General features: G+C 39.1%; 1 protein-coding gene across 3 annotated transcripts in view; it reads left to right on the top strand.

Annotated features, from left to right (window-relative positions):
- The window catches only part of LOC117428871 (sodium/potassium-transporting ATPase subunit beta-1-interacting protein 4-like), a 39,984-nt gene that overhangs the window by 19,824 nt on the left and 6,044 nt on the right, over window positions 1-14,116 (top strand). For all 3 annotated transcript variants that reach the window (XM_059004367.1, XM_059004365.1, XM_034047858.3), the window contains exons 4-5: window positions 3,206-3,403; window positions 12,486-12,546. In XM_059004367.1, the coding sequence (XP_058860350.1) occupies window positions 3,206-3,403; window positions 12,486-12,546 (259 nt within the window). The remainder of the gene's footprint in view (window positions 1-3,205; window positions 3,404-12,485; window positions 12,547-14,116) is intronic.

Genomic DNA, 14,116 nt, shown 5'->3' with positions numbered 1-14,116 from the left:
TATTGCACACAATTTAAATTAATATAAATATATATATAAAAAATATGGTTTATCTATCGTTAGATGGATAGAAGGCATGCATGCAATGTTTAAACACAATTTAATAGAAACATTTTAGGTGGCATTTTCTATGAATAAGATTCCCTTTTAAAACACTGAAACTAAAGCCAATGCTTGGTGTAGATGTAGGATGATTTGCATATTGAAAACATTAAAATTGAAGCTTTGATGTACATCCAAAATAGTTGGAGGTTAAGATGATACAATTGCAAAAGACAAAAGTCTTGAAAGAAAGAGTGCTGTCCATATTTCCATATGTCCTGCTTTACTATGGTGAATTTGGGTCATACAGCCCTTCACAGCAACACTGGAATGACAAACCTTGTGAGCTGTGTTCTAAAGTAGCTTCAAAGGGATTGAAGTCTGTGCTTAAAAAAAAAAAAAGCATCTCCTTATTTTTTAGTTAAACCTAATGCAAACATGAGTGAAGTTAAATTGATTTAATTAAATCATAATTAAGAGGAAACTATTTGCAAAACAGGTTATAACATTTTTGCAATGAGTCATTAAGATTTTAAAATCCGGGAAACTGAACTCACTTTTTGTGATTTGGTTTGAATTATAAATTAGGAACTGCCTTTTTTTTTTTCTTTAACATTATGAATGAAACAGAATCATAGTCTCATTCAACTTATGGGAGAAAAACAAAAGTGATCCTTGTTTCGCAAACAACGCTTTTCCAAGAGTTTAATTCAGAAACGGAGTCGGCTCAACTTATTAAAGGGAGATCATGTGACCAAAAATCAAACGAGGAGCCCGAAGAATGTGGTAGAAGTAGGCATGTAGACTGACTGTTTGTTCTCTCTTCTTCTCTGTTCTAGTGATTCTGTTTCTCAGTAAAGTTTGAAAAACAGTCTGTTCCCATATTGCAATGAGTACAAATGCTGAAAGCCTTCATCAGAGCAGTTGATAGGAAGTCTGTGTGCTCTGCATGGGTGTAATGGATATTTCACTGCTGTGTTTCAGAGCTGATCATACAAGTATGACTGAGCCTGCTAACGGCTCCATGCTGGGCTTTAAATAACCAGGCTATTATGCACTAGCAACTTCAGGAGCAGTAACTCCTTGTGTATTCATGAATCCTTATGCAATTCTTGAGATATAGAGACTCTCTCACCTCAATGTATTGTAAAGTAACCTGTCAGGCCTGTTTTATTCTTGGCTTTTTGTTGAGTCTCTGATTGTTCCAGCTCTGTGGTAACTAACGGTTGAGCAACAGGTCTCGTGTGACGGTAGGCTCTTGCCTTACTAACTGGCAACCTAACCACACATGCAGCTCGGATGCATAGCCACGGTCTCATTTGTTCTATGATTACAGCGAGAATTCATACCTCTGAGGTGCTCATTCTGCACGCAGCACCCTTGCAGGATGACAATCTAGTTGAAATGTGTCGAGTGTGTAATCTATATATAGATAGATACAGTAGGTAGATAACACTTTTTTTCAAGGCAATAAAAGTAACAAAAAAGGAATCTTGCATCTGAAGTATTTTCAGTAATCCGGTCACGTCATTTGCCAAGTGCATATGAATAAGAACAATTAGCTGTTAAGAAGCAGACGAGTCCCCAAATGAACAGGCTGATACCGTTGGAGCTGCTGTTAATGTAAGATGTCAACTCCACGATGTACAATGATCATGTATGAAAATCCACAGGCTGAAACCAGAGCTTGGAGGCAGAGGGGAGAATCCTCAGACATGGTCTGGAAAGAGAAGAGGGGATTAGCTTCTCAAACAACAGAGTGCTGAATGGGGAGTGCTGGTGTAAAGATGCATGCAGTGAGATGGTAAAAGTGCACTCTACTATTATAGGCAAGCAGTAGTATGCACTGTAAGTTAATACATTGCGTGTGCAGGATGTCTTATTGTATAAGAGATCTCGTGCAGTTTGGGCTAGAGAGCTGCTAAGATGAGCAGCGCTGGCAGCTCAAACTGTGCAAACTTATGAGACCGATTAACTTATGAAAAAGCAAAATCTGTACTCTGAAACAGCTGTTCAACACAAAAAGCTGTTGAATTGCGCTATATGTTCCTTTTATGGGATATCATTTGTGTAGATGTTCTGAAATTTTGAATAATAATTGGTTGATTTCTTATATGTGTAAGCAGACTGAAAGGCACGAGTTGCGAGCTGATAGTTTAGAAAGCAATTGTAATTTTCAAAGAATTACAATCTTTTTTTCAAACGAATATTTTGTTGAGAATTGGGGGTTCAGTTTCCAGCAGTTTGTGAGCCTCTTCCCCCGTCACAGCACACAATGCGATTTGGAGTTCTGAATCCAAGCGCTGTCCATCTGTTGGGTTAATTATGCTCAAACCTTGGCAGGTGCCATTGTCACACCTAATTATTCACATACAGTATACTTGGCTCCTGCCCAAACTTCAGCGCTTTCTGTATTTACAGGAACCAGCACATTGTACTTTCAAAATCCCAATACGAGCCAAACTCTGCATGATGGATGATTGTTTTAGATAGGTAATTTTTAGTTCTGAGGGATGTTCTGGGTATTGTCTCATTAGCTTTCGTGATTGTATTAGAGTTTTATTCTGTAGATGGTCGTACCCTTCTGCTTGACTCTTTGAATTACTGACATTATGTTTAATAAATGAAATATTATTAAAAAATATTACAATCCTACACTACATCTACTAGTTTTCAGATTAAAAAAAATAATAATAATCTGTATTTGAACCTGTTTACTTCTGGAATAGTTTTTTCCCTCTCCCTCAGAAAGAGTCTGATTTTATAATATTGTACTCCAGACCCTTTTTAAAGCAAACAGCAAATGCATGCCATCACTAAGTGATTGTCCTTTTCATGAATGTTTTTTGGTTCTCAACAGGCAACTGGGTTTAAGTTTATGGGTTTAAAAACAAAGCAAACAAAAGATGAACTATCATGAGCAGTAAAAGTTTAGGCTTTCCGATTTTGCCATATGCTTTAATTTAGCGAATACATTTTAGACCGCTTTGTCATGATCTGTAGTATTAACGTGGAGAAGATCAGCTCTCTTAATATAAGAAAGTTCTGAAACGTATTTGAATGTCCCAGAACATTGCAATGAGCTGCTCCTTTTCTCCATATAATCTTGTGTCTTCAATGATGGATGTCTTGTATAAAGTATTGAACTGCTTGCTCGTTGCAGGAGAGCGACCTCTTGACCTTCAACATCTCGGCTCATCATTCGTGGTGGAGCGAGCACGGGCCAGGCTGCGTGCGCAAGGAGATGCAGGCAACAGGAGTGAAGAGTCTGGACAGCCAGTCCTTCATCTCTGTGATGGGCTGCATTGTGGAGTACCAGTACATCGAGGTCCTGCACAGCTCCTTTCAGATACTCATAGCAGTAAGTATTAACCATTTTCACCTCCTGCTCTGGACCGGAATAAACCAATTCCGTTCTGAAGCGTTACACAGTAAGCAGAGAGTGCTTGGGTCCCTGCTGCAATTGGACCATTACACCACCATCGGGTGGCACTCTGTACTATGCACAAATACCATTCATAAAACCACTGTTACAATAGTAGATTATCATGCAGTGTGTTATACAACAGATAATCTTAGAAGTAAATTGAAGGGATTTCAGCCATAATAGTTTTGCTTTTTTTATTGTTGTAACAATTTAATGGATGTATTTAAAATGCGTGCCTCTGATTTGACTTATGTCAACCCATTCCACAATTCTCCTTATATTAATGATAGCAAAGTTCATGCAAGCTTTCAGTTGTAGGAGCCCCGAGTGTTTGCTCCTGTGAATTGGTGGTGGAGCAGTTTTAGTTTTGTACTACCCAACAGTCAACACTTGCATGGAATCTTACATCAGTTAGACAACAGACTGTATTTGTTTTGAATTTAGTAGATTGATTGCTTCTCTGCTTCACATCACTGAATTTCACTGTGCACTGCATTCTCCGCTCACTAACCACATTTCATTGGAGGAATTCTGCTGCTATTTCATTCCTTCAGTTGCAGAACATTGCATTGGGTTTTATTAAATTTGTATTTTTCATTGTTTATTTCTGGCACTAAACCTTGTCAGGATAGTCGCTCAATAGATTTAGTTGTATTTGTTGTTGTGTTGTGTATAATACCTGCTGTTGTTCACTCATACATTTGTATTGGATTCATAGAGCGTGAAAAGTGCTTTTCATATTGTTCAATATCTTTTGTTTTCCAGTAGCTTTTGCTTGATTTACATGAATGGTAATGCTCCTTTTAAAAACAGTGTTAACACATTTTTTCAACAAATATTAGTGAAATATTAATTCAGTCAATGATGGCACATGATGTTTGTCTTTTGCAACAATAACTCATGGCTTTCTGTGAACTGATAATGCACTGCTGGACTACCTGGAGAGAGTCCCCTCTTTTGTCCCTCAACATTCTGACCGTTGCCTTGGGAACAGCTTGTTCATTCACCAGAGATGGAATCACATGGGAACGAGAATAGATCTTTACAGGACTGGAAGAGGGATTTGTATTCATTATGCTGCTTCTGCGCTACAAATGGAACCCCTTCTAAGATTTTAAAGTTTGTTTTGAAAGACGAGGAGAGAGACAACATTTTGGATGCAATTCTTAGATGTAGGGAGAAATACATTTGTGGGATGTGGAGGATGGAGAATTCATTCTGATAGAAAAGAAGCGTCTCAAGGTTGGAAGCTCTGATGCTCTTGGATATTGTACTAGAATCGGCAACAAAAGGCAGTAAAACATTCAAATGCTAAACTTTTTTTAAATGCTTTGGTGGTGGTTAAGGGGTGTCTGACGTCTATGAAATTTTTAGCTATTTGAATCTCCTAACCTCTTAATATGAGCTCTGGCAATGAAAGGGTCATGTTTGCATCTCCTAAATATTTGGGTGTGTGGTCTCATGGACAGAATGGAAATTGTATGGAATCCATTCCTAGTTAGGTATATTAGCCCTTTACTGGTAAAACCTGTGCTACAGGCCACCTGATCAGAAATTAGAGCTAGGCTGTACTACCTTTTTTCTTGCTAGGTTGAATTTAAAACCAATTCCATCTTTTCCTAACTTAATTTGGACCACAAAGAACTCTGTATTCTGTGACCATAGTAATATGTTTCCTTTTGCCAATCCAACAAGATGGTCAGAAATACAAGGGGTGACAGAGCGGCACTTCAAAATGAAGGGATAGAGATGTACCTTTCCTGAAAGGAGTGAAAATGATACATCTTCCATTCAAGGAACGTGAAGTGAAAGGTTAACAAGTGCTTGGAAATCCCTACCTCTGTGTAAACCAGGAACTGTGTACTGTAACACAATAGAAGAAACACAGACCCCCCCCTCCCTCCTTCTGCCTGGTACTGCCTGGGACTCAAGCAGCTGATCCAGAAACACAGAACCCAAAGTATTAACATTCCTCTAGCAACAGAGACACCGTGCATTAATCACCAGAAACTTGGCTCATTTTATTTTCAAAATCCCCTCAAACAGGAGGCTTTTTTCAGCATTCCTCTGTATGAATGTGACCCAGGACAGGGAGCAGTCCTAAACTACTGTTAGTTAGTTGATACATTTTCTAAGCAAGGGAGATTAGGATTGAACAGGCGATCGAATGCAATAACTGAAAATTGAAACGCTTTTCTTACTTTTGTTCTTCAGACTTGTTTTTCATGTTGACTCTGGTTAATCCCATTTGTCTTGCCACAACGCTATCAGATGGAAGTTTCTCTCCATTTGCTTTCTGTGTTGTTTCCTTTGAGCAGCATAGAAAGCCAGGGGTAGGGTCCAGTTAACTGTAAAACCGGAAGTACATTTTGTGTTGTGGCAGCAAACAAATTGGATTCACCCTGTGTCTAAAATATAGTCTGTAAAACAATCGAGTCCACATGAAAATGCCTATGAGAGGTAAGAAAACCATTGAAGATTATTAATGAAATCTTTTTCAATTAGTAAGTTTCCAATTACACAAAGTGCATCTGTTGTTATTCCCAGGGGGTTGTCATAGCTGTGTCTTGCGGTTTTGAAACATTTACTACAATTTCAAAGAAGATCATGCTGTATTTGTTCCATTTTAAAACTGGCTGTGCACTAATTCATGCCCAGTCCCTTTTCTGCTCCCAGTACCTGTTTAATTTCCCACTTCTCCATTGAGAATCAATGAGCTGGCACTAAAGCCCATGGAAGGATAGTGTTTAAAATGCTGAACAGATTCTGCCATCTGGTTTTCTGTTTGATTGTTTAATGATCTAATTAAGGCTTCAAAGAGGACTGCGAGCAACATACCTGTAATGGTTCCATTCCAGAACTGGAGAAGTTTCAATCCCTCTGTACATTTTTATTTAAGCCTCATGACCTTCAAGATGTTTCTGTAATGTTTTCATAGCACAAGCTTTTTTTCTTTTGCAAATTAACCCAAACGTAATGTTCTAGATCCATCTTCTAATTCCTTCAGTTTTCCATTTTGTGTTCCTAAATAATCCGCCCATTAGCATTGGCACCTGTGGCATCTGATACTCGATCTGGCTAAATGCACTTTTGCTAGTTGATTTAAATCCTAATCAATGATACATATTTTTACATTTAGTCCAAAATAAACAGTCACGTGTTCAGTAAGGTCTTAGTGTGTGTGGATTTATGGACTTGTCACCATACGTTTTTGCTGGTGGATGGCTTTCTCCACTCTTCTCAACAGATCAGGTTCAATGGCTCAATATTTAATACTTCCTTTCAACAACATCATCAGCTAGATCCAGCAATGCTCTAGTGGATTAAGCACTTGAGCTAGTCTGGGCTATGGACCAAGAACCTTAATGACTTTCCACCCGAGTGTAAAAGCATATCTCCATCAGGATCAACAAGTATAGCATGCTGCCTTGGGACCAGCATGATGAAATGAAATGATTAGAGGTCATCATTACTTCTGGGCAACCCTTTTTATGTAGGTTCTATTCTGACTTTAAAAAGCCAACTGACCAAGTTGTATTGATAGATGAAATAACCAAATGGAGAGAAGAAACCTTCATATATATATTTTTATTCTCTACAAAGCATTGAAATCAGTCGAATCTTGCTTTGTCCAATAATACAGCCATACGAAATCCAAATCTCCTTTACATGTCGCTCCCTGTGTAACTCAATGCAAGTTCCCTGCTGGACCACACAAACCAGTTCAATACTCCCTCCCTGCAGGGATTGTATCCTGGTGCTGGAAACAGACAGACCCTCCCCTCGGGTACCACTTGCTGCATTTGACCTCCATGTCTGATAGCCTGTGACTAATAATACAGTAAGTGCTGTTTGCAGCATCTTTACTGTGCTTTTACAAGTTCTGCCCTGTGGACTATTAAGCAGCTCATTAAACACAGCCAGATACAAAACTAGCAGACATTCTGAAGTCTAGACAGGATCCCTTTTGTGACAAACTATTCTTTGTAACTTTATACAAAAGTCACCCTGCTTTTCAACTTCAAAAGCATGCTGCTGTTGCTGCTTAATTGTAAAGCTCACAGATTTTCTAGGGAGTCTAGCTTTAACCCCTCAGGTTTCATTTGAGCAGTTAACAACCTTCATCTGTTCTGCATTACCAGTTAGTATTAGGGTTGTGCCTATTCCTGCTGTAAGGTGCTGTTAATAATTATTAACTAACAACAGTTGACCTCTTTTATAAAACCAAACGATACATAGCTGTAATTGTACACAGGTTGTCTTGCAAGATATATGCTAACAAAAGTTAAGACTTTTAAAACCCAGATGAAGCTCCAACCATTTTTGACACACTATTGTATCGCTTGTTAAAACATTTGGGAAGTTTTCGGGTCAATTAAATACGGTTTGCATGTACGGACTTGTCTGGAAAGACTGGGCAAGTGAGACCATACAGGTCTTGGTATCTGAGTGGGAGACACACAGCAACACATTAGTTTTTCTAGCACTTCACATCATGTATTATGGAAACCTTATCTCCTACACTCCAGGGAAGAGGAGCTCTTGCCAGCTTAAGTCCCTGTTAATGATCACGGCACGCAGATAGTCACCCGGATTACTTTTCTTAGAAGTGGTCATTTGTGCTTCGGCCAGCTTACACTGGTTAATGAGATTTTACAAAATCAGTTTCTTTAGGATTTGGATTTTGTAAGGAAATTGGATGGAGAGTATACTCCCAACAATAGCTTTTTCCATCCTTCTGTATACCACCACTCATTTTCTTCTAAGTGTCTAATTGAAATTGCCTACAATTATTTATGAGCGCATTGTTTTCCTATTGAAGCCATACAGTCTGAAGTAATCATCCGTTCAGGACTCATTCCACACTTCATATTTTATTATTAACAGGCACAGATTTAAATGCATGCCCATTTTTTATATTATAATTGCATACAAATATGTCCTGGCATGCTTTACTTTGAAACTCAACATTCTCCCAGTCCCGCTGTGCCTGGATTTTAATTGGGATTAAATGGCCCTGTAATTCCTAGAGGATGCTTTGGTTTGGAACTTGCCTGCTTGGAAATGGTGCCACAAACCATTCTTGATAGGATTTGTCTTCTAAGCCTTTCTTCCTGCCAATTGATTTAATTCATTGGTTTGAAACATTGTATGGTAGTAAGAGAAAAGGAAATGTATATATGTTTACATTAACAAGAAGGGGGGGGGGGTACCAGTGCTTTTAATTACAACTTTCTTTCTTTAGCTTTAGTACTGTTTTCACTCCTATCCCAATCTTTGTGGAGTTGGTGTTTTTAATAGTCCTGAAGTGGCTCATTAGTGAAGTATCTGCTTTGAGCCTCGCCCATTTTTCTTGCCGGCTTGAAGTCCTTCTGACCCGTAGAAGCCGCACACTTTCTCAAGCCAGGGAAAAAAACCAAGTGGGTGTGACATTTCACAAAATAAAAACTTTGGTTACACAAAGATCAAGCCCTCAGTTTGGGTAGAAGCCCTCCAGATGAATCTCTCCTGCTTGCTGTCTAACACCCACATAGTTTGCTGAACTTTGCTTAAGGGCTTGCTTGAGATGTCCCCACTGACTGAGGCGGTGGGTGGTTCTATATATTAAAATGCTGCTTCTCCCAGGAGCATCCAAATATTTCTTGGAGTTTTAAGATAATATCTTGCAATCTCTGTTGTTTAACACATGCTGTTGCGCACGTTATCCTGGGAATAGTTTATTGTACAAGTACAGAAGGCTACTATTAATAGAAGAAAAATAAATCGTTAAATACATTTTGTTTTGAAGCTTTTTTCCCCCTTTTATTTTGAGAAATGTCTACACATTTCTGGAGGCAGAACAGAATGGTATCCATTAGGAAAATACATTTTAGTTACAGTAATCCCAACAGATGAATTACAGCAGTTAATGTATTTTTCTGGCATATTTAGAAATACAGTCTTGCAATTGGAGCTTGTCCCATTCTGTTGTTGTCAGGTGATTTATCATCCAGTCCTCAATGTATATACAGTACATACGCACAAAACTGCTCTCGGCATTTACCTCAACAGAAGTACAAGTAGAAATGTGTCTCTGTGGTGCTACATGAGTTGAATGTGTTGGTTGTGGAGCATTGACAGCACGGTGCTAAAGAGCCCTTTTGGACTCTGCCTCCTGCTGCGAGTGACTAATACCGTCCCTTTTAAAACCACTGTAACTAATTCCCACTGTCATTAATCTACACAGAACTTGCGGTGAGGAAGTTGGATGCTTGAGGCAGGCTTTGCATGTTTTATCATTGGTGCTCAGTTCTTCAGATGTCAAAAATGGTTAAAAGCAAATTATTGTCTAAAAGAAAGTGTGTTTTTTAAAGATATCGTGAACCCATAAATGCCACCTGAGAAATGACATCTGCAGGATTGCTGCACAGTGCTTTCCTTGATAAGGAGTCGTTATTGTAATTGCAAGCCTTTCCATTCTAAAGTGTTATTTTCAGGTGCTGTTTTTGGAAGCCTTTTTTCAGATGGGTGTGGCTTGCAAGTCATTTCTTTTGTTAACTTGTGGTATTCACCCTCGGTGTGCACATGCTTTACTGATGTTATTAGTATTTGTTTATTTAGCAGACACCTTTATCCAAGGCGACTTGCAGAGACTAGGGTGTGTGAACTATGCGTCAGCTGCAGTGTCACTTAGAACATCTCACCCGAAAGACGGAGCACAAGGAGGTTAAGTGACTTGCTCAGGGTGAGACAGATTGGAGACCAAGTTCAAGTCACATTTAAAAAAAAATACTTCTTGCATTCCAAAATTAAAGAAATTGCTGCCCATTAACCCCTTACCCTTCAATTATATTGTTCTGTCCAGAACCAAAACTCAATGGTGGTAGAAGTTTCTTGAATCAAACAAATTAAGTTCTGTTCATCACATGCGTTAGAAGGGTTTTTTGAAGGAACATGTGTATAGTATGTGGAAGAGTCATAATGAATGGCAATATAAGCAAATATAAGAACTCTAAGACTGATTTTTATCATTTTTCCATTTATCTTTTTGTTGCCCATTTATCCATGTGTGAAACTGAAAGCCTCACAGTTAGTAATTACTAACGAAACAAAACTTTTGTTATCTAGCCAGTAATGGATGAGGAAACCTGGCCATTCAGCTGGTAGGGCTAGAGGTTAGGACACTGATCAACAGCAGATTTATTAGGATAGGAACTTGCTGATAGCTAAAAGGGGGCAGTGGGATGCACGTTTTAGGGTTGGAGGCACATTCCCTTATGGGGTTTCGATCCAAACTTGAACAGACCGAACAGTAACTCTGTCATGGGCGCTTCAAGGTAATTTCATTAGTAGCCAGGTCAGCATTACTTCAAGTCCAGAGAGTGCTGTTTACTGTGGGATCATCTGGCTTAATGAGCAAGCAAGATAAAATGAATGCTGTGATGAATGCTGTTTTACAGTTTTGACAAATGCATAATTAAAATGTAAATAATCTGCTTGATACATTAACCCGATACCCTTTGCATTAATATATTTATGCAAATCAAATTCAGTTTACTCAATCACGTTTTGATCATGATATGCAAGATTGATTGTAATACGCCATCGCACATTTGAAAAAAAAAATTACAATGCATTAACATTACGTATGTGGGTGTTGAATTACAGTGTGCAAATTAATTCAGCTTGCATCACACAGTTCAGTATGTATGTGTTAAATAGCTGATGGCTGGAATTGGAATACATGTATTGATTACAGGAATTCTGGATGTGGTTGTGTACTTTCCAGTTGTCAGTATTTCCAGATAATACCAGAACCTTAATCTTTGGTTGCTTGGCATTCAATGTAGTTACTGTGAGTGGTGCAAATACTGTACATTTGATGGGCGTACACTTTTAGTGCTTTAAATAACATGTGATTTGAAGCATTTTCTTTCTTTTAAAATCTATTTTCTGCAAATGCCAATTTCATTTTCCTGTCGCCAAAAGTGATGCAAATGCTGGATTGAAATGCTTTGATAAATCCAGGCTATTGTTCAGATAACATTTGAAGCGGCTGTGGCGTTAAGTTGCCCCTTTGCATTAACAGCCCTGGCTGCATCCCCCAGGAGCGTGCCTGCAACAAGAAAAGAGCTTACAGAAAAGAAAAACGAGATGCTGCAGAAACGGGAATTGAGTTAACAGTACTTGAGAAATGCTATCCGGATCTCTTAAAGCAGTTAACTGTCACCATCAGGACTGAAGCCGTTATTGATGGCGTTTAGACATCGGGTTTATCCAGCAAAGAAATGAACCGTTTTGTCAGAACTGTGCTTATAAAATTTTCTCTTTTGCCATTGTTTGAAGTACCAGCAGGAGCTAATCCTGTACAATACATTTTTTTTGGTCTTTGTCATGTCTGGATTCATTTTAGAAATACACTTTTGTTGTTTTGGAAAATAAGATTAAAATAAGATGAGTTTTGCGTTTTTGATTTTCATTAAGCTGGGTATGAAGAATTGTTTGTCTCCAACTTCATTCGTCTCTGCTCTCGTCATCAGCTGGGAATTACCATGATTTATGCAAATTAGGCAATATGTGCGTCTTGGCTGACGAGCTCGGCTGTGCTCTTGACATTTTACTTTATTGTGGAATGTCTTCAGTTGACGTTCATTGTTCTAAGAAATGTCATTTTCTTTAGATTTTTAAACACGACTGTAATTATCAAACCCATTGTTTACTGAAAAGAACCCTTTCACCCTGAGAGACCTTCTCTCTTAATGAATTTAAAAACGAAGAAAGACTGGGGTGGGGGCTCAGACTGACAAGTGAATTAATTCACACCCACATGTATTATGCTGAACATAAGAATGCAGCACATTGGTTTTAGCTCAAATGTTGCCATTCATGACATGTATAGCACCTTTGTATCCAAATCATTTTCTCAACGTCGTTAGAATAATCCAATTGAATGGGGCCCTCGGGAATAGTGTGTTCAAGACCATTGGTTTATTTCAACTCGTTTCTACAGTGCTTGTCCCCTTTTGTTTCCTTACAGCTCGTGGGCTTCGTGTACGCCTGCTACGTGGTCAGTGTTTTCACGGAGGAGGAAGACAGCTGTGAGTATTGATGTGTGAACACTGATCTACACCGCCCGCCCCCCTCTCCCCCTCTCAGTGTGATGGAGACCAGCTGGGGCACTTCCCATGGAGAACAGCCGGGGTTTCTCCATTCCAAACCCAGCAGCCCCTGAGCCAGCCGGTATCGAATCACATCCACTCCCCACTGCAGTACATGCCTTGCATTCCACTTGCCAGCTGTCTTTTTTAATGTTTTATTGAGAAGATTGAACAGTAATTTAATGAATTATTCCCATCCCCATGGGTCTGCTGTAAGTGTTTATTTATCATGATTTTATTGTCGTACCAAAGCCCCCCCCCCTATAAAAATATACTGAGGTAATAACATTTTAGACATGTAACTGTTCTGTACTACGGCATGCTACCCATTTAGAACTTGCATAGAAATCCCAGAATCACTTTTGTTGTATTACTTCTTTGTACTGCAGACCAACAAGCATGAGACAAACAGCAGCACTGCAAAAATGAATGTGTTCCTCCCTTTTAGAATGAATTTGTCCTTCCCTTCTAGAATGAATGTGTTTCTTCCTTCTAGAATGCGTTGTCTATCAATGGGGTGTTTCATTCTCTGCCATCATTATGGAAAAGAGACCAGTTTTGGGCTGATTCATATTCATCTAAGAAAACTCGGTGTTGAGCAATAGCAACTACACTTGTTTTTAAATGTCATTTCCTTCATGATCTTGGAGCAACTGCATTGTTGTTGTTCTAATCACTGTGTCCTTTGGGCTGTATATTATATTGAGGCACTGCTATTGCAGAATGATTACTGCTATTGTATCAGCCCAGGGGGTGATTAGATTCTTGGACAGGTCACAGATTTATCGGCTTGCCTAGTATTGCTCCATATGAAAAACGTACACTATTTATGAAGAAATGATTTGTTTTCTTTGATTTGGACTGGCCTCCCAGGAGCTTGTATCAGTCGTGGGTTCACCCGTCTGAATAATTACTGAAGAAAGGGCATCAATAATTTAGAGCTGTCGGCAGGAAACCTCCCTCAGCAGGGTCTTGCACAGTTTAGTGGCGCATTTTCAATTTATTTTCATCTATACATCTTAACATCTGCCTTTTTCTGATGCACAGCAAGATACCATTTCTAAGTGTTATATTGAATTGGCAATGGAATTTGCCTTCTGAAGGATTAATGTTGATAAGCAAATTAAACTCTCTTCAGGAGATCTGTTTGTGGGCTGTGGGCCACCAAACCAGTGTGGCAGTGCAATGACCCCTGACCGTTAGTACTGCAAGTCATGAGTCCCATCTGAAAACATGGCAGTGCTGTAACCTGATTACATAGGAAAGAGGTGTTTTACTTTGGTGGGTGGGGTCAGTGCTTAATTAGGTCACTGGTCACCCACTGCAGTGAAGGGGAAAATTGATAAGCAACCCACATCTTCCTCTGGAAAGCATCAAGCCGACTGCTAATTAGGAAAGAGATTTGACCTGCGTTTGCCAGGAAGAGCCTGAAGCTTTCATTGCTGCTCAGAAATAGTGATAAATATAGAAGTAAAACCAAGAACAGATTGCCCAGAAAGCATGTACACGT

This window comes from Acipenser ruthenus, chromosome 29 (assembly GCF_902713425.1).
Source record: "Acipenser ruthenus chromosome 29, fAciRut3.2 maternal haplotype, whole genome shotgun sequence".
Taxonomy (NCBI): Eukaryota; Metazoa; Chordata; class Actinopteri; order Acipenseriformes; family Acipenseridae; genus Acipenser; species Acipenser ruthenus.
This window is presented reverse-complemented; position numbering and strand designations above follow the sequence as displayed.